Below are 20,896 nucleotides of genomic sequence, written 5' to 3' on the forward strand. Positions count from 1 at the left end.
TCAATGTCAAAAACCTATTGATAATGGCTGGCATGAGTAACGTGTGGGATCTGCAAATTGTAAATAATATTAATGAGTTTATACATACCTTTTCTGAAAATTTTGAAAGATTTTTGTTTTCCGATTGGCTCAGCTACATTTGTTCTCTCGATAAATTGTCTACGTATTGCACTTTCAAATTTTACCTAAAGCCTGAAAAGTACTTACATGTAGTCAGAATCCCTGCTCATATGCAAATGCTTGCGAGATTTCGTTGCTCGGTCCACTACTTACGCATAGAAACAGATAGAATTCATAGTATTGAGAGAAATCAGAGAATATGTCTTTTGTGTGATGTAAATCAGGTTGAAGATGAGTACCACTTTCTGCTAGTTTGTCCTTTCTTTTCCAACATAAGGACAAAATACATTCCTGTGCAATTTTTGGATACACCTTCAGATGTAAATTTCATTGACCTTCTTTCAAGTACAAATGTGGATCACATCCAGCGTTTGGCAGCCTTTGTTTTTCATGCTATGACTTTAAGAAAGAAACTAAATGATGATTTGTAATGTTTATTATATTTTCTCTTATTTGCTTGTGTATTTATTCATAAATTATGGTTCTGAATTGTCCTTTTTGTTAGAAAACATTTAAATCTTGTATTTTGGGCCGATGGCCTTTGAGTACGAAATAAATGTGACATAAACACTAAAAAAGAAAGAAAAAAGCATGCAACATTATGAGTTAACAATACCATATCATGCTTAACTATGTATACACGTACACGTGCTGACAGAACTGAACAAATATTCAAGTACATTGTGTATGTATATATGTGTGTCTGTCTGTCTGTCTGTCTGTGTGTGTGTGTGTGTATGTGTGTTTGTTTGTGTGTATGTGTGTCCTATAAAGCTTGTTGATGTAGCTATCTTAATGGTGTCTTTGCATTGTTATTGATTTTCGGTAATTAAGCAATACCTTAACTATGCAAGAGTCAAATTTACAATCTTTACTTCTCTATTAAGTAAATCTGTTTTAATCAAAAATATATTGGTGTTAATTTTATCGTTTGTACTGACGTATATTGTCACTATAAGTGCATCATGTGGCAACTTTAATTTTTGTCAGGGGAGTAATTAAAATACGAGGCTCTAGGAAAACAGAGAAAGCGAATACCAGTCAACCTAGAGGGCGTAGTTTATCGACTGACTTCCAAGTCCAGTCGCCTACCCGCCAATGCATCGTATTTCGTAGGTCTGGACCAGTGTAACACTGACTTCAATTTTTTTCTTACAGATATACGTTTATTTTTTGTCGCTTATCAAAAATCATTCATGCATTATCGTTATCAAATTTGTCCCATGTGTTGTCGAAAAACAATCATGTTTAACACGTTTATCTTTATCAATGTTTACACCTTGGACTACGAGCATTTTTCATTCTTTATTTGCATGAAATAACTTTTCTAAAAACACAACCGTGTTCTTTTGTGTGAAATGATCACGAGTGAGTGATTGTGAAACAGTCGGATGAACGAGTAAGCCTTTGGGGACTAGTAAATGGGAAAATAACAAATAAGTGAATGGCATTTTCCATACATAAATTATAGTGAACTCACAACATTTGAGACTAACAGAATCACCCGAGTGACTGATGCCTTTCCATTTACACCTTCGTGTTGTATTTTCACATGGTCTGTATTTGCTTGCATTGCTACATGCATGATCACTGCTAATATGGTTTGTTACCTGTCTGTGACTATTTTCACTATTTCAGAAGTCACTTTGAAGACTTCGGAGATCTTCAGACACATTAGCAATAGTTCACCGTTTTGTCATGTCACTTTGTTAAATTATTATCTAGCTACTTGCTGTTTCTCTACCTTGCTTTGGTTTTGTTTTACGTACAGGTGGGATTTGGGTTAAACGTCCAAGGAGCTTCCGGAGGGTAAAGGTCAGTCAGATACAGAAGGGGGCAAAAAATACATACAAACCTACCAGCGGCATGATGACGACCATGTACAAAAACATCATCATCACCATCACCACCACCACCACCACCACCACCACCACCACCACCACCACCACCACCACCACCACCACCACCAACAACAACAACAACAACCAAACAACGCTCCGTTACTAGCTGATACCAGACTTCGGAGTATATAGTGATCGTAGTATTGTAGTCACTTTTATTTAGAGTCCTTATATTATCACCTACCCTTAGTCTCCCCAACAAAAAAACAAACAAACAAACCGAAAACAACCCAACCCCAACAAAAACATGCTATACATTAATTTGAATGTAAGACAAACCAGCAAGACCCCCACAACAACAACAACAACAACAACAACAACAACAACAACAACAACAACAAAACAATAAAAACACCATATGCACTCAGATAGAGCCTTGCCAAACCTAACGAGGAGTGTGACAATAATAATAAAATAAACAAAGCAAAACCAGACACGGTATTATTTTTTCAGTCTTTACATTTATGTAAAAAAGTGATGTATTTGTACAAGAGAAATGGAGTAGGTTACATATGGAACAAAGGTGTACATTTCACCATTGTCGGTTTCGTGCTTCTTCTCAAAAAAAAAATAGCCATTACGTTTTGTGTAGTTTCATCTTTTCATTATTTTACCACCCAGTGAAAAATTATGGAATTATAATAATAGGGTCAAAAGTTGAAGGAAACTGCTGCCTTGGGAAATGGCGGGAAATCACCATGCTTCTACTTTCACCCAGGTGAAAACGGGTCATTTGCTGTTGATGATTCTAACCATGTAATGGGTAGTTATAATATGATCAGTCATTTTGATCCAAGAGTAATTGGACGAGATTCCAATGATATATCTAAATTCAAATTTTGAAATACTTATCATATTTTAATGATCACGTGGTAGTAAAAAAACGGGAATACCATCGCCATGACGTAATGTCTTCGCCCAGCACATGGCACCCATCATGCTTAGCGCTAAAAAAGATGTCGAACGCAAGGAAGGAACCTATTTCGTAATTTGTCTAAAGAATCCGTTATCATCTTGGTAAGTGTCTGGTACTTGCTAATTTATGAGTAAATATTGGGAAAGTTTGTCTTTTCATTCGTCACATTTCGAAGTTTTAAGTCGCAAAACCTATGTATAACGACGATATTTGAGTTCATTCGCAGGGCAGTCGAGATGACCTTTCAATAATTGTGTGTACTGTGGCGTCGAATGAGTACTCTGTTACCCGCCCTCGCATAGACTCGGTTTATTGTAAGCACACAGACACACTTACGTGTGTGTCTTGATGCAAAGCGTAGGGTACTTGTAGCATCTATAGGTCTTGCCTAGTATCGAATTCGACCTGATATCGTTGTTTTTTACTGCAGCAGACCGTGGAATGAGATATACATGTACAGATCCAACAGCACGAAGCAGCAGTATGCACGAAGTCGCATGGAACGACTCGCACGTCATGCAGAGTACAAATAGCCAGCCACCTCAACAGAGCCTGAATCATCATCCACACAGATCACAGGATGATGCGATGGTAGGCTACTTCTTCCAACGTCAACACAGTGAAGGTGAAGCAGGGGGATACTACGGTAAACAACGATGGACTGCTGGAGACGACAGCGCAATCGATCAGGTAAAATGAAGTCTCATTTCCATTGAAATGAACATGTTGCATTGTTTTGATGCTCGGCTACATTTAAAATTCACAGGCTAAGCGGGCGTGGTTTTGCAGCGGGTTTACTGCTTACAGCGACCAACGACCCCAGATTTCGAAGCGGAAAGGCAAAACATTGATGTACGTGGGCTGTTTATGTTAAATGTTTATTGTAAAATACAGGAAAACGAACACACCTTGGATTTGTCTGCCGAGTTGGCTCATACGCCACAACAAAAAGTCAAGTTGTTATTGTTCGACTAAAAATGAGAATATTGATATAGCAGGCTGACTCATCCTTTGTCATGTTTCTAGAAAATTAGGAAAAGATATCCCAGGTCCAAATTATCTCTTGCGTCAGGTTGGAAGTAAGTGGGATTGGACGCTCATCACTCATGATTGGTCAAAACAAAGCCACTGTCAGCTGGGGACTTAATTACCATAAGCTAAAAACAATGAAGCCTTTTGTGTAGGGTCAGGGGTCAACCTCCCGTGTGTCCAAATTTATGTTTGCTCTCTTTTTGAATGGCTGTATTCAGTCTGTGATCTGTGAAGCTTGAAGTCAAGAAGTGACTCCCCTGTCCTAGTTTCTTACAAGGTTGAATACTTCGGTTTTTTATGGGTCATGCATATTTGAAAGAACTGACTAAGGTGCTGTAGGCACAAAGTACTGACACCTGCTTGTTTTTGCTAACAAGTGTGAGGATTGGACAGGTTACACAAAAGATTCTTATCACAGAGGCTAGTTTTCATTCTGATCAGAATTTGTGATATCAGAAATTTTGTAAAGGCTTTACAATAGGTCAAGGAAGTTTATATCCATGACCCACCATATGCTAATATATACCCGATCAGACAAAGGGCAGGCTTACCAACAGACAAAAAGCCATTTTAAACAGCATGGAAATGATACTGTAAATAACACCAAAATATATGGAAGCCTTTTGTGTCATGAAGTTGCCTCTCAAAATACGTAGACAGATTGTATTTTTTGTGAAGGAGAAAATGGGTAGCTATTCGTCTGCTATTTCATTGAGGGAAAAAAGCATGAATGAGGAGGCTGTAAAATGTGAATTTTAACAGCCTTTGTTCCACCACCAGCTGTTGTGCTGTTTCGTGCCTCTGTGTTATCAAAAAAGTAAATTGGATGTGTGAATGATCTAAACTGAAATTTGTTGTACCATTTTGGACAACAGATCATTTTGAAAATATGTAAATATGGCAGAGAGCTTGCAAAGTGAAAATGACTGCCATGGGTTTTGGCAGTATCTTGCAAATCTACCCTCATGAAAAAAACACATCTTGTGAATCTCTTGGTATTATTACATATTATATTATTTCTTTTACTGCCTAGAGACAACAAACAATATTTTTGAAACCCTGTTGACTGATATTTGGCAGATGGGAGATTAAACACTTGCACTTGTAAGAAAGGAGCCAATACTATTGAATGAAAAGAAATTAAAAAACCCCTTCTCCACCTGACTCCCAATAGTTCATCCAGTGATATTGAAATTTATGTATGCGAGCAGGAGTTGATTAGTAGCAATGCTATAGTGATGTCTAAAAAGTCCCTAATCCTGCTGCAGCCAGTACATTTTAACGATACTAGGGCTGATGAATAATCTTCATCTATTGAGCTTTTAGTAATTTAACATATGCAACAGTTGCATTTGCTTACTAGTTCGCAAAACAATTGTACTGCAAATGTATCCACAAACAAAGGTTTGATTTCAAAGCCATTACCAATAATAGGATCACTTTGTTTCCCCACTCCTTATGTTGTTATACCCTCTTCCCCCCCCCAAAAAAAAAAAAAAAAAATCACCACTGCAAAGTAAAGAAGAAATGGTGCCAGCTGTGTATTATGGTTGACTTAGATTGTGTCCTCCTTGTGTTTGTCATGAAATTGTACTGACAGCAACCATAAAAAAATGTCCTAGAATTAAGGCAGGTGATGGCAATCACATAATAAAGCTATGTCTGCCTGTCCATGTGTGTGTCTGTCCATGTGTATATGTGTGTGTGTTTGCAATTGTGTGGTTAGTTTATTATGCCAGTTTGTGGGCTGCATTATTTCTGTATTCAGTATTCCAACATTGGCATCTTGTGCCATTGAGTAGTGTACATGCTGCAGTGCTACAAAGAAAAGTAGTTTTCCCCGTTTCATCCAGGGATCTAGTCAGTTAGAATAGATAGTATCTAGATGGTCTATATTCTCACACTGGCTCAAGGTGCAAAAACTAGGTCTTTCCTGTCCTTGATTGCTTCAAGGAATTAGTTTTCCCAGCCGCGTGATGAGTTCATTAGTTGTTTGGCTATCTGGTATACCATCAGCTTTAAGTTTGTGTGATGTTTGAACCCAAGGATTGGCACCCTGTGAGATATTTTGGTGCTATGGAAGCATTATTGAATAATAAGGTCATCATGCAATCAAGTATGGTGACAGTTGATTTTGTGGAGATGAATTATATTCTGTGATGATGACCTGAAGTGTAAGGCTAGATTCAGGTACCATGACAACGCTGTTATCTAACATGTCAAGTTACCTGGCTTGTATTGTTCTAAAATTTGATTTTGATGAGGTCGAAAATTGTCTAGCTTTGCAGAAGTGTTGGTTGATATTGTTTGTGTTGTGTAGAAAGACAGGTACCACCTCACAGGGTTCATGTTGGCATGCATAATACTGATATACATATTCAAGATGGTTAACTTTAGGACAGACGATTCGGTATGTCTGCCAGGACGCTTTTCAAAGGAAAACTACATAGTAACAGATTCAAAAGGATAGGGAAAGGGTCAGTTTTGTGTTCACATTTTTCTAACCACCCCACCTCCCCCATTATTAGAATTAAGTAGAAGTATGTATAACTATAAGCTATTCACAGCTGTTGCATGGAAAACAACGGAAAACATAACTACCTGAACTAGACACCCACATATTGAAAAAATAAAATAAAAAATCTACCTACCCCACCTATTCAAAAATTGAGCGTAATCGGAACCACACAATTTGTTTTGTGAAACCTTGTCTTGGGTGATAGCTATGAATGTTTGTAATATATTGAAAGCTGTCTGCATTTTCACCCAAAATTACATAAATAAAAATTACACTAATTAATTAAAATACCATGATTACACTTCTGAAAGAATCCATTGATACTTTATGTGTAAGGGTGGCCATTACCCATGCATGGAGAGATAACAATTATATTTTATTTTATCAGTAATATTAAAATATTATGTGAAATATTTGGAATGTCTAGGAGACTACAGGTGAAAAGATGACAGTAAATTATAGAGATAATGTAATATGTAATTTAATAATTAAATAATGAGTTAATGATCACTATAGTTGAGTACAAAATGAAAAATATATCAACTTGTTGTTAAAAAATAATCTTCTTTACTGAAGTATAGATATCTTTCACTCCTGGCTTGGACAAGTCTGTAGTCAGGTTCCTGACACGATGTCTTTCACTCCTAGCTTGTACTAGCATCTAGTCTTGTTCCTGACATGTGATGTCTTTCACTCCTGGCTTGTACTAGCATCTAGTCTTGTTCCTGACACGCTATGTCTTTCACTCCTAGCTTGTACAAGTCTGTAGTCGTGTTCATGACATGCTATGTCTTTCACTCCTAACTTGTACTTGTGGGTAGTCTTGTTCCCGACATAGTGTCTTTCACTCCTAGCTTGTATCAGTCTGTAGTCTGGTTCCTGACACACAGTGTCTTTCAGTCCTAGCTTGTACTTGTGTGTAGTGTGGATCCTGACACAGGATATCTCAGTTACCTGTGGTAGGAAGGTCAGCTTTTACAACTATTGTCATCCAACCAGTATAACTGAAGGGTATTGACAGCCTTCCCTACCAAGGGAGTGCATGAATGTTCCTTGTTGAAAGGAAAGCCTAGTACAGTGATGTGGTTAGTCAATGTAACAGTATGGTTGACAAGCTGAGAAAGAGACCAACTTATCGAACTAAAGGTATTCTTATTTTATGCCTCACATACTCTATCAGTGAAAGATAACTTTAAACTTCAGTGTAAACAAAAATATATCTATATGATGGAGTGGATACTTGGATGATATTCTCCAATATTTTTTTTTATTCAACCTAGGAAAATATAAGTCACCTAAGGGGCCTTGTCACTACATAAACCTTTAGGTTGTGAGTATTTTTTCAGGCTAAATGTAGAAAAATGTTGGGAAATGTTATAATTATATATCCTGAAGTATAATTTTTGAAAAATCAAGAAAAATAGTGATGATTTTTGGAATATTTTGACTCCTGTTTTGACTTATATATCACCGAAGTGATGAAGGCACAGTGACATAGTACGACCAGGGTATATGGTCCATATTTTCTGTTCAAAGATAATAACTGGCTTGTGCTTTATAGTATAATGTCACTTCTTCAAAGCGTTTAGACTTTTCAAAATTTGGTTCATGTAACTCTTTCCTTCCTGGTGGAATAATGTGGTATTTGGAGTCCCAAAATTATTTAGGAAATTATTTACTGTACTTTCAATTAGACAATCACAAAAGATATCTACATGTATATATTAGGTTGTATCTTTAAAGTTTCCCTTTGTCCACAAATAAATAAGTATATTAAATGATTTCCATAGCCATTGTGAAGTAATCCAATTGATTTATTAAAGGAATATATTATAATCACCCTAGCATTTATATGAAATGAGGTTGCTTTTCAATTTTTGAGAATGCATGGCACCCTAGGGATACGATAGTTCCTGTAATGTATTTGATGAAGTATGATCATTCAATCATATCAATAAGAGAATTTAGTAGGTTTCGGTAAAAAAAATTACTTTCGAATGTCATTTTTGAGGTTTTGCTAGCTTTCTTTGTCATTCCCTGTTGAGTTAATGTGGGTTCTCTATTTCTGTACTCGGTGGAGAACTCTACTCTGGTTACCAAAAAGTGAATTTTGGACCTTTGTCTCCAGGGTTACTGCCACTAAAACATTGAAACAAACTAGAAGGCACTTGTTCAAGGGCATACATCTGCCAACGTTGAGCAGTTCCCCCAATAATCATCCTATCATTGTGGTTGCTGCCAGGAAAACGGGAAGCAAAGCAGAGGGCTGTTACATGTATTTCAGAGCATAGTTTTACCAGCACAGAGCCGTTCTCTTTATAAGCCAGTTATGTCATAGAACAGCACCGTAAAGAGTTGCTGATGTTAGTAATAACATCACTAAAATCCAGATCTGGAATCAAATCTCTACCAAAATCTACTCAAGTTGTCCTTGTCTCGGGAGGAAATATTTTCCTCTGAATCCATCTATCACTTTTGATATCCTGCTAACAAGCACTTACATGTAGACTAACAAACAATGGTGTAAACATATAACCACTATCCAAGTCACATTTGCATTGCGATTAATCAATGAGTTAGTCTCATTTGCTAGTATGGAATCATCTGTTTTTGAAAGACTTGATTATTACCTTGTTTTTGTGTGTAAATAAACGTGCAAAAAATTGACATATAGTGTGTATATTTCATTTAGGTATCAAAAGGTATTAATCACATTATTGGCTGATTGTAATGTAAGCACATGTTGTTCTACAAGAATCAAATTAATATACCCCAACTGTTGATTAGCTTGGTAGAAATCAAATGATATACAGAGGTTATAATGCACAAGCAGTTTAAATCAAATTACTTGCTGAAACATTTTCATAAAGGTCAATATAATTTCTCCAAATTTCACCAACATGGCTTGCTGTATTAAATAACATATCCATTTTTTCATCCCACTGTGTTAGGAAAGGAAGGCCTATATTAAGTGAATAATATTATTTAGACAATTGGTATGTTGAAATTGAAGACAAAAAAGGAAAATTATGCAGAATTTGCTCCTTGTCTGCAATATTTTAGTGAAATTTTCAGTATGTTGGTCGCTGGAATGATTTATTCTTTGCTTGTAGTGTTTGGCAGAAAGTGTTTTAAAAAATGGCATTTGTAATACTTAATTGTGAGATATTTTAGATTGATAAAGATTAATTACATGCAAAACTGGACTTCATTTTGTAATGTTTTGAGAAAGTGTCTGTTTTGGTTTCTACCACTAAGTTTTTACTTGCTGTTTATTTTGAAAATAATTTGTTTTGGTTTCTGTGACCTTACTTTTGATGAAAACCTGTTAGTGGCTCTCTATTGTTGATATTATAATATGTTGACCTGGGTTGTATGACCTTTGTGTAAATAGTCTGTTAAGACATGTCTAACTCTTACGTTAGACTGGCATGCTAAATAACAAGTGGCTTTGTCCGACACGTTACAACAAGATTTGCCACCATGCTTTCCACACTTATGGTCCAGGTCCATCATTTTCCTGTAAATCTACTGAAAAATGGGCACGTAAGTAGCAATTATTGAGAATTACCCCATGTAGTAGTTTGTGGCATATGTTCTTTGTTCTGCTTGTGTCGTATTCACCCACAATGCTTCACTCTAACCAGTTCCTGTCCGGCGATTTTGTATGTTGTTGTTTACCTGGCATTTTGGCCTTATCTGGTGTTATCTTGGTGTGTTGGGTATCAGTAATGAAATTATCAAAATGGTCTCTCAGTGTTTTCAACAAGAAACCAGAATTACAGTTATGCAGTTACAAAGCAAATGTGTCAATGGAGGATAGAATTACTGTAATTTACTATGTAAAACATATTAAGGAAAGTAGGGTTTTCCTTTGTGTCGAATTGAAGGAAAGACTTTGGAAGTGTGAAGTGGTTATGGAAATGTCATAATATACCATGTGTTTACAAAGTGCAATGTATTTCTTACATACTATGCACTGTTTTGTGAAAAACTTGTGTTGAGTTTGTGTGTGGAAGACAGAATGTTTTCAGTTTTCAATGTCGTATCGCACAATGTGGGAACTATTATGTGTAAGTTTAAGAATATTATTTGTCCCAATATTTGGCAATGTGAATTTGCTACTACACTAAAATACAAACTATAATACAAATAAAACATACAAATTAATATTACAATAATAATAATGTACTAAGAGACACAATTTCGACATATGTTAAGTTTGGACAGATATTAAAATTTGGAAATTTTTGAATTGATGCAAAATTTGACAAATTTCTCCATACATTAGATGATACTGTAATACTCTGAGATTGGGACTTGTGCAGAAAGCCTATCAAAGTTGCATTCTGTATTACTGTGAGCAAGGACCTGATAATACCAAGTTGTAGATTCACTCATATACACCAGTTGTAGCTGTACTTGTTTTTTGTCAGTTTGGAGCAGAATGTGGAACATTGTAACATCTTTGAAACAGTGGGTAGCTTAGATGAGAGTGCAGCAGAATTGTGTCATGAATAAGCTAACTGCCTAGTTTATTTAGAGACCTTGATGAGAAATTCTATCCTTTCATCAAGGTATTAGCCATTGGAGATGAGCTGGACTACTGTGCAGGGATGTTGCAAAGGCATCTTTTGTCTCTGACAATAGTTGGCTAACAGGGTGCTGGAATTAGGGTGTTGGCTAGGGGTTGCATCTGTAGGTACCTTTCAAGTTCTGCACATCTCATTTTAAAATCACAGCATTGTGGTGGTTATTGTTTAGGGGCAGTAAGTAGATAAAATCCATTTGAGATACCCTTGTAATTGACCAGGGTTTCCCCACCAGGGTTTCCCAACCAGTTTTCATTCTATTTATAAAGCATGGTGAGTTTTGGATCGGAATTTGGCTAAGTTTTTAGCTCCGCTGTCAGCGAAAGCTGAAAGCGTAGCTTTAGGTATAGGTGGGTATTGAGGTATAGAGAGTAGAGTGAATCATAGGTGTCCGTCAAACTTTTATATTTTCACTATCTACTCCGGAAGTGACAGTCGGAATTCTTCGATATTTGGTGTGCATGTTCCCTGGGGGGAGGCTATTCAGATTTGTTCATGCCAAGTTGATCTGTGCCATTTTCAATTTTTTATGATTTTTTTTCATAAAATGTCATTTTCATCAACTCCTTGAAAACCTCTTATTAGATTGCTTTGATATCTGGCGTGTTGATGCGCAGGGGGTAGCTTACTCAGATTTGTTAATTTCAAGTCAGCACATCCTCATTTTTATTTTTTATGATTTTTTTTTTGTAATTTGAAAAAAAAATGAATATGTTAATGAGCATAATGACCGACGCCATATTGGAAATCAGTCGACGAGACTTTAAGTAAACTGCCACTTTTCAAAAGACACTATTGACGTCAAACAAGCAATGTAATATGTGCTATAGTCATAATTCTACGCATTGGGCGCCCAAATGACAAGCGTTTGTTCGAAACAGGGTTGTAAACTTCAAATCAGTCCGCAACATCCTCATTTGCATACTCAATCCTGATTCGACCAGAAGCTGAAGGTGACCTCATTTGACCGAGCGATTTTCCACAGCAAGCATCTTGAGTATCAACACAGGACGTTCTTGGTACTCACTAAAATCACACTTCAGACCCACTATAAAAGTGTGATGTTTTCAGATAACATGTAACTTGTGGTTAATTCTATATTGTCGTGCAATTTGGAATGACAGTGAACCAGAATTCAGACAACTTGCGTAAGGAAGGGCATGCCAGACATGCGGTTGAAGTTATGGCCGACAGTTCACATGTAAAGTTAAACGACATGAACGTGTCTTGCCTTTCCAAAATGCAAATATTTGGCAAGTAAAAATAATTAAAATAATTACAACTTTAATTTGGCTTTAGACTTTGCATTATGTTTTGCGTATCTTTCCCCGTTTTACATGTAAATCCGAAAAGGTTCTCTCTCATCATGTCATCAGTGTCAGTGATCATACCGCGCGGGGCTGCTTTGAGTACGAGCGAAGTGAGGCATGTTGAGGTATTTTGTTGAGAATTATAAACATTGCGAAATGTCAAGTACAAGGTTTAAATACAATGGAATGATGAAAAAAATGGCAGAGTCTGCTGACAGGCGCCGGTCACAAGAAATACTGTGAATTAAAATATCAGACGATGTTAATCGCCGACAATCCACCCGTATGCATGAGGGACTAACCCGGAAGCAAGTCGTTGTCAGCCATACGTTACAGTGGTAACATCGTCCGAGAAATCGCTGCGTTCAGAGTGTCATTATTCACAGAATTGTTGTTTTCGAGTGAAAACCCGTCTTGAATTGTATAATTCTAACAAATGAAGACATGTCAAGTTATATTTTGAAAGTTGTATCGCTAGTTTGAGACGATTTTCTCACGTACTATCGAGGCTTACTTGGAAGTAGTAGGACCTTACTCCAGTTCATCGGGAAGTTTAGCCAGTCCGATAATTCTTTCTGGTTTAGTTTACAACACTTTTGATCACGCAGATTTTGTTGTTGTGATGAAAAGAAATAAAAAAAAAGATCATTTCAACCATTTCGTTGTGTTTTCTTTGTGAAAGGTAACCGAACATGAACGAGTGTTACCACTGTAACGTGTGGCTGAGAATGACTCTCTTCCGGGTACTTGAGATTGTCGCCGTACGGAAACTAAGATGGCGATTAATACATTTCTTCCCTATATATATCTACCACAACTAGTACAAGTTGAATGTTGTTGACTTTGTAAATTTGTTAGAAAATTGAAATTCAAATTGCCTCAAAATTATTTTAGATCCCTAGTTTATTTCATTCATCATTAAAATTTTCCAGGGTTACAGCTGTAAGACACTGGAATTATTTATAGCCAACCTCAAAATCCTCTTTTTTTCTTTTTCTTGTGTGCATTTCCCAGTCATTTTTTTCTGAGATTTTGTGCAATTTTTCATAACAGTAGATTTTTGTTATAAAATGGTGACTATGGTATAAAAGTACAATACATTACCAACTTCTGTGTAAAATGTGTTTTATAGTGAGACATCATATGAAACCACTAACCACTTTATTGCATCGCTAAAACAAAACTGCATAGTGAAGAGCTGATGACCTGAACCACTTCTACATGTCACCAAAATAAAAAATTAAATTTAAAAAAAAAACAGCGGAGCTATTCTGACCGATAGGTCGCTTGTTGTCGAGTTAAACTGTATTGTGTTAACAGAACACAGTGATCCAGTTAGACACTGAAGAAGAACAAGTGATTTGTTCAAAACATGTCTGTTTTTCAATCTGAAGTGGAAGAACAGAACTTGTGTATGAATCTTCGTCCTTCCATGATAAATATGCACAGTAACATGAATTGGGCAGTGAGTTCTTGTGAGTTTTACAAATGTAAACGCCCCAAACACTTAGTGGATATACTGTTAACTGTTAGTTTTTGATAGACATGGAATAAACCCACATTCTCTCCAAAAATCCAGACAAAAACAGATATTTATGTTTAGAATGGTTTGTATTCTTTGCAGTAACATTTGCAGTAATGGTTGCATGGCTATCCTGGTATCACCATGAGGTCACATTTTATCTAGAGCAGGATGTGTTTCATCATCTCATCATCTGTAAAGTAAATTCATAAGCATAACTGATCATCAGTGAAAAGAATTTCTAGTTACCATAGTGACTGTCAATGACATGCCATATTTGAAATCAGCTCAGTAAGAATTGTGAAATTTCACAAATTTGAAAATATGTATTTTGCTGCCAATATTTTTTGGAGCCACTAACATAGAATAAAAACTGTTTCTGTTTTGTATGGTGTAGAATTTAAGAGAAGTAAAAAAAAGACAATATTTAGTTCATACACATAGTATCGGTAATTCAAAATTGTATGGAAGGGGTTTGACACAAAACTGATATATTTCCACCTAGTAGTGCCCATGACAAATGAATTATTCTGTTTACTCTATATTTGTCTTTATGAAAATAGCATGGCTGATAACATGGATTTAATATGTGCTAAGGTTTTTGTGAGTGTTGGTATCGGTAGTAGAAAGGGAAGTATTGTAAGACGTGTTATTATAACATTGAACCTGGTTTTTCTATTATTTAATGATAACATAAAATAAGTAAGGGTTAAAATTAAGACAAATAACAGGATCTCAGATGAAATCAAATAACTTGTACCATAGTAGCGGAAAGGGAGATGACACACTTTGGCTGCCGTGAAATTAGCACTTCATCATGAACTCTGATAAGTGAATATTAGATATTTTGTCTAATTATTTTATCTTTCATATTACCTTTCCCTCTGGTATAATGACAACATTATTACTGGTAAACTTGATATAGTATAATACATTGATATTGTATGGCTAATGAATTTCTAGGGCTTCATGAAATAAGTAGATAGTGTTATAAAAGCTGGTTTCTACTCGCTGTAAAGCAATTACAAAAAAAAAATGAATCCCAAATGTGTGTTGTTGTCAGCATTGAACTATATCGGTATATCAATATGTGTAATTGTGGCAGGAGACAAAATCATGAAATTATATTGGGAATAACCGTGTAATTTTGAAATTGTTTTTTTTTGTAATTAATTTACCAAAGTTACAATCATGTTTGTACTTCATGAAATATGTATATTAGATCACTTATTAGTGTGTAGTGGGGATTGAAAGAAAAATTATGGCTCCAGATGATAGGGAGCAGCAATTTTGCTAAGGTCAATTTCAGACAAAAATCAATACCTTAAAGATTGATGCCCAGACAATGGAAATGGTTCATCATCTCATCAAATTGAGGCGATGAAGACCAGCATTCCCTGGAGACACCCAACATTGTGGTCTTTTATTATTATGAAGAGTTTAGATTCAAAATCGCTAAGTGCATTTCTCGTCAACCCCGTTTGGATAATGACCATTCTCCCACCTGTCATTCCTGTTTTTTATTGTTAATCACTGTCTGCCAGACAAAAGGATGTCGAACGATTACTCACGTATGCAAGTGAGGGCTCTGTATTATCCAGTTGGTTTTTGTCAATTTATTGTCTTTACCAGACAAAAGGCATGGTACTCTTAGCCATAATGTCTTTTTATTGGCATTTTGAATCACGATGGAAGTTGATTTATGGTATTCAAACTGAAATCTCACTTTTCCAAGCCATTCAAGTCATTTTGTTGGTGATTCAGTCGCGTGTTTGAGTAATACGTTAGTAATACGCATGAGTCACACCGTGTTGTACACTTTGTGTTCGTAAGGAGAATCAGTTTTTGAACTGCCTTCAAGGAGTGTACATCTTATATATCGCATATGTTATTTTGTTAGTTTGAAACCTGTGCTTGTAAATTTGAAAGGAGTGAATTATGGTATTTAGATTTCTTACTACGGTTGTAGAAATTTAGAATTTTTTGAAGGAATGTACAACGTCGTAAGACAAAGTCCGCAAGATATTTTAAATTGTGTTAACCTTTGCATTTTTGTGTAAGCGTTATCTAGGAGAAGTAATGTGACTTTGTAAAGGGAGGGTCAGATATTTTTTGTATTTGTGCATGCTAGCATGCCTGTTTTGTTCTTTGTCTATAGTTCTCTGAAGGCCGTACGACTTCTTGACAAATTAGCAAGTGCTATGTTATGTTATTCAAGGCTAAAATCACCAGGAGTCAGTAACAAGTTGAATTGTGGTGAAAAAATAGCATACTTTCCTTGACTGGTCATCAATATTTTCATGAAAAAAAGAAGCAAAACAGTCTAAAAATAAACAATGAACAACATATGGTATATGAAGGTAAATTTGTCATATCCGCATTATGTTATACTTGTAGACGCGCTATTTTCAGCCATGTATTCAGTATGTTGAACTCATTAGATTTTTTCCATGTCTCTATTTTGTCATTAGGTACACAATGTTGATATGTCCAAAATGGCTAGTGATTTTCAAGCGTTGGCATTAGAGACAGGCAACAGCACGAGGCCTATGGACGAGGTAAGACTCCATTTTATTTGCTCTGGTAAAATATGATCAGAGGTTAAAATGAACAGGAAAGTTGTGTGCGTATATATATATATGTAAAAAAAATGTAAATGAAAGAATGCAGAAGTTAAGGTGTAAATTGATATGAAACTGGAACAAGAGAATGTTTGCTTTGCTGGTAAAATGTCAGAGACAGCACTGTACAAATATTCTAGAAAAATGAGCGAGTGGTAATGCGATTTACTGTTTCTGTCTAATGCTTAAATGATACAGGGTGGTTTAATCTGGTGCTTTTCTCACGGAATAACCAACCAAGTGAAAGAAATTCAAGCGATATAAATGTAGTGTTAACAGTGTCAAATGAATGTCTAGTGAGTGTCTTTTATTTTTTTGTTGAAAATTACTGTAATTTATAGAAAGAATGTACAGTACAAAAGCTACTTTTGACATGTTCATTATGTGGGAGAATGATTGTGAGTCTTATGGCAACAAATCTTTGTGACCCAGATCAGTGACTCATGCTGAACTGGAACAGTAAGGAGTTGATGATGCTGAACTCAATCTGTAAGGGGCCATGGACATTTTATATCACTGATGCAGATTTCCTCTGTAACCAAAAACTTGTTAGGTTTTTCAAAATGCAGATCTGGGTTACTTTCACAAATTGAAATTTCTTCATGAGAGTGTTGTAGGTACTTATATTATATATAGCGAGATATTTGCCTGCTAACTCTGTCGGTGCCATGAAAGACGAATTATAGCAAGTGTCGTTGACGATTCCATGGGTTTGCCTCTGTCTTTGTTGGTTTGGAACATCTGGGGAGAATCCAAAAATTGAGCAAACTTGACAATGATGGAGTAGGTTGTATTTTAATAGGCTGTCGGAAATGAAATTTTTGTGTAATTTGCATGAGTCATACATTGTATTCACACAGCGGTACGGTTAGTAATCACCCATGGTAGCATGACCTCTCTGAATTTCATTTGACGGAAAGTGTATTTTATAAATTGGAATCCATGATGGGTATTAGTATTGTTCCGATCAAAGTACATAGTCTGTTGGTGTAATATATCGATGATCTGTGTCATACAGATTAGAATATTAAGGTCATTAGAGAAAATAAAGTTGAACTTAGTGGAAATTCAAATGGTAATATAAGGGTATTTTAGCGTTAATTTGACAGAAATTGACGATTTCTAAGTGACAAAATTTTGTTGTTGGAATTTTGCTTCTTTTGAGGTACATTACCAAAAAACATGGAATATTTTGTTGAATTGACATGAATCAAAATAAATATGTATCCATTTTACTGTTTGCCTACATGTTTTTGCAACTAGAAAATGTTGTCATTTTATGGTCTTCAACTAGTGTTCAAAGACTAATTTTTTTCAAATTACTGGTCCTCATGTTCGTGTTATGTAGTAGAGGACATTTTGGACACGACCTATTTTCATGTTTTTGTTTTCCAGCAAAATAAGCGAAAATTAGTCATCAGGGAAAAATTTTCCATGTTTTCAATATTTCCTGTATATATAAATATATTCAAATTAATGCAGTGAGTGAATATATTGTCGAAAAATTCAGAGTGGGTGATTCATCTGTCAAGTTCACTTGTAATTCTCACAATTTGGCGGTAAATTCCACGTAACTACTTTATTACTATTGTTGAATAAAAACAAGACCACCATGTTACCTGCTTTTCTCATCGAAAATAGCGTCATGGATGACTAAGCCACGCCACAAAGGGTCTGTAGTGGTGACAATCATAGCATGCTTTGTCCACATGTAGAATGTGTTCACTGTATGACCCCTATTCTCAAATAACATGTTCCTTTGTCTGGTCAAATATCCCCTCTTTTGATGAATGGTTGATTCCTTTGTCGGAAAATTTTGACTGTTGAGAGTGTGCACCCATGTGAGTATGGTTAGGTGCTGTAGGGTCAGAACAAAGGGAGAAAAAAACGGAATTGTGAGTGGATAGGAAATGGAATGAAAAGAAAGGAAGAATTACAAATTTTGTTATTTACTCTTCCTAATATGTAATCTGCTGTGTGTATTGTTGGAGTCCTTGAGAGGCCATAAAACGTGTCTGTTGAAAGGCATGTCCATTGCAGTAAATCATAATATGGGGAGGTTTAGGCGAGTATGCAGTTAAAAGGCATCTGGTAACCCAACATAATACACACATAGAAGGGAAATCAAGTAAAATTTATTGTTTTCTGGTCATAAATTACATAATTTATGATTTGAGCATTAATTGAATACATGGGAGTCCAGGATTTTATCTTTTTATTAATTGCAAAAAAAAAAATCTAAAAAAACAAGAAAGTATTTATTGCTCAATATATAATATAGTCTTTGAGAAGTATGTTGGAAATTCAGAAGAGAAAAAAACATTAGGCAATCATAAAATATTTGAAAAGGGAAATAAGTCTTAAAATGTTGAAAATTGCCAGAAAGCAGTTTGTTGCTTGTAAGGTCACTGCATGTTCATTTTTGTGTCACTGCTGGTACAATACAGATAGCAGTATTTTGTCAGATATTACATTTTGGCAGGTGATAAGCACATTATGGAGACCACTTGAAAAAAGGTTCAAGTTTTCACACATGTCTTGTCCCACTGTGTGCATATGAAAAGACACAGATTTCTGTCTAGCATCATCATGACAGAAAATTTTGTATTCAGCGTCAATACTTACAAGCTGTGTACATAATGAAGTAACAGCCATTTCATTGTTAGACAGCTTCTGTCTGGTGTAATAGTTTCTACTCAATACACTTGCCAGAATAATGAAAACTATAATTGGGGTTTTACTTGAAGTACCCTAAGAACGTTACACAGTACAAGTTAGAAACACAATAAACTGAATTTTGAATTACGTAAAAAATTATCCTACTGATTGGTATAAAAAAATTAAATGGGCAAATTACAGAGAAATTTATTCAACTTCAATTATAATTGGAGAAATGACGAGAAGATATGCAAACAAGTCAAGCTGGAATAAGCAAAGACTATGTCAGTTGTGATGTGTGTCCCTTGCCTCGTAATTCAGATATTTATTTACTACAAGTGTGTCCTCCCACATCAGAGTACTGTTTTTGTTGTGGGTCAAAAAGATGAAAAATTAGTTTTCTTACAGTCACCACAAAGAATAAGAAATCGTGTGGAAATGGGGAACATAAAACATTGATGGATCACAAAATATGGCTTTGCATCAGCCGTGTGTCAAATTAGGGAGCATACTAAAACCTACTGTCCTTGACACAGGTCATAACAGTTATGTTATTATCAAAACACAGTACATAAAATTTGCCATATTTTACTAGCAAAATGGTGGTATAAAGTTCAAGAAAACAGAAATTGGGTGAGAATTTGATTTGAGAGACTTGGCCACGTGATTGGACATACTGGCTTGACATGAAGAAGCCAGATAGGCCATCTCTGGGCTGGAGCAAGCAAGATACCCAAATCTCTGGACATTGAGATATCTTATGGGTTACACATTCTACAAGTTCCACAAATATATATTACATGTACAGGATGATTGATATCATGTAATAAATAAATGAATGAATAATGTTTGTCTGTTGATGTATGTACAACTGCCGGCATTAGACCGTGGACGAGGGGAACCTGTTACACTAGGGGAACCTGTTACAAACAGGGAAAATAAACAACTGAATTGGATGAATAACACTTGGCACAGCATGTTGGTAGTACAGAGACTTGTATTACATTTCATCATTTGATAAGAACAATTTTATGGCCAATTTACATAATAGTTCAGTTTTTATGGCTAATTTACATAATAGTTCAGTTTTTATAGCCAATTTACACAATAGTTCAGTTCACAAACAAATTTCCTGTTCCTCTGACATTTCATGTACCCATATAGAGGCCATAAAACTGTTCTCATCAAACCATGGTGTGTAATACAGTCTCGGCTGTTCCAACATGCTGAGCCAGGTGTTATTAATCCAATTCATATGTTTACTTTCCCTCTTTGTAGTAACAGGTTCTGTTCATCCATGGTCTGATGTCTGCAGTTGTATGTCAATAGTATTACAAGACTATTAGTAAGTAATACTTGCTTGATACAATAATCATACAAGTCTGAAAGTCCATCACAGTTCACATGCATCATCAGATAATGTCATCTCTATGTTGATGCCCACATAGATTAAATATTTTCAGTGAAATCATGCCCCAAGGATTAATATATTTGATAGTTCTTACAGAAAAAGGTTTGACCACAGGTTGCAGGAAGTTTAGGGGAGCAATAATGTTGATGGTTTTATGGACAGAGGTATGTATGTAGTATATTGTGTTGTACTTCTGTCTGTAATTTATTTGCTTTGGTGTTAGGTAGGTCACAGTATTGAGTGACCCCTGACCTCATTAGCATAGCTTATCCTTGACACAGCATCAAAAAACTGA

At 35.7% G+C, this 20,896-nt stretch overlaps 1 protein-coding gene across 2 annotated transcripts in view; it reads left to right on the forward strand.

The window, feature by feature from the left end:
- The first annotated feature begins 2,978 nt into the window (after nucleotides 1-2,978).
- Nucleotides 2,979-20,896, forward strand: part of LOC144445083 (pumilio homolog 1-like) — a 53,340-nt gene continuing 35,422 nt past the window's right edge. For both annotated transcript variants that reach the window (XM_078134634.1, XM_078134635.1), the window contains exons 1-3: nucleotides 2,979-3,038; nucleotides 3,368-3,627; nucleotides 16,383-16,469. In XM_078134634.1, coding sequence (XP_077990760.1) covers nucleotides 3,379-3,627; nucleotides 16,383-16,469 — 336 coding nt within the window. In that variant the 5' untranslated portion in view covers nucleotides 2,979-3,038; nucleotides 3,368-3,378. The remainder of the gene's footprint in view (nucleotides 3,039-3,367; nucleotides 3,628-16,382; nucleotides 16,470-20,896) is intronic.

This window comes from Glandiceps talaboti, chromosome 13, assembly GCF_964340395.1.
Source record: "Glandiceps talaboti chromosome 13, keGlaTala1.1, whole genome shotgun sequence".
NCBI classification, from domain to species: domain Eukaryota; kingdom Metazoa; phylum Hemichordata; class Enteropneusta; family Spengelidae; genus Glandiceps; species Glandiceps talaboti.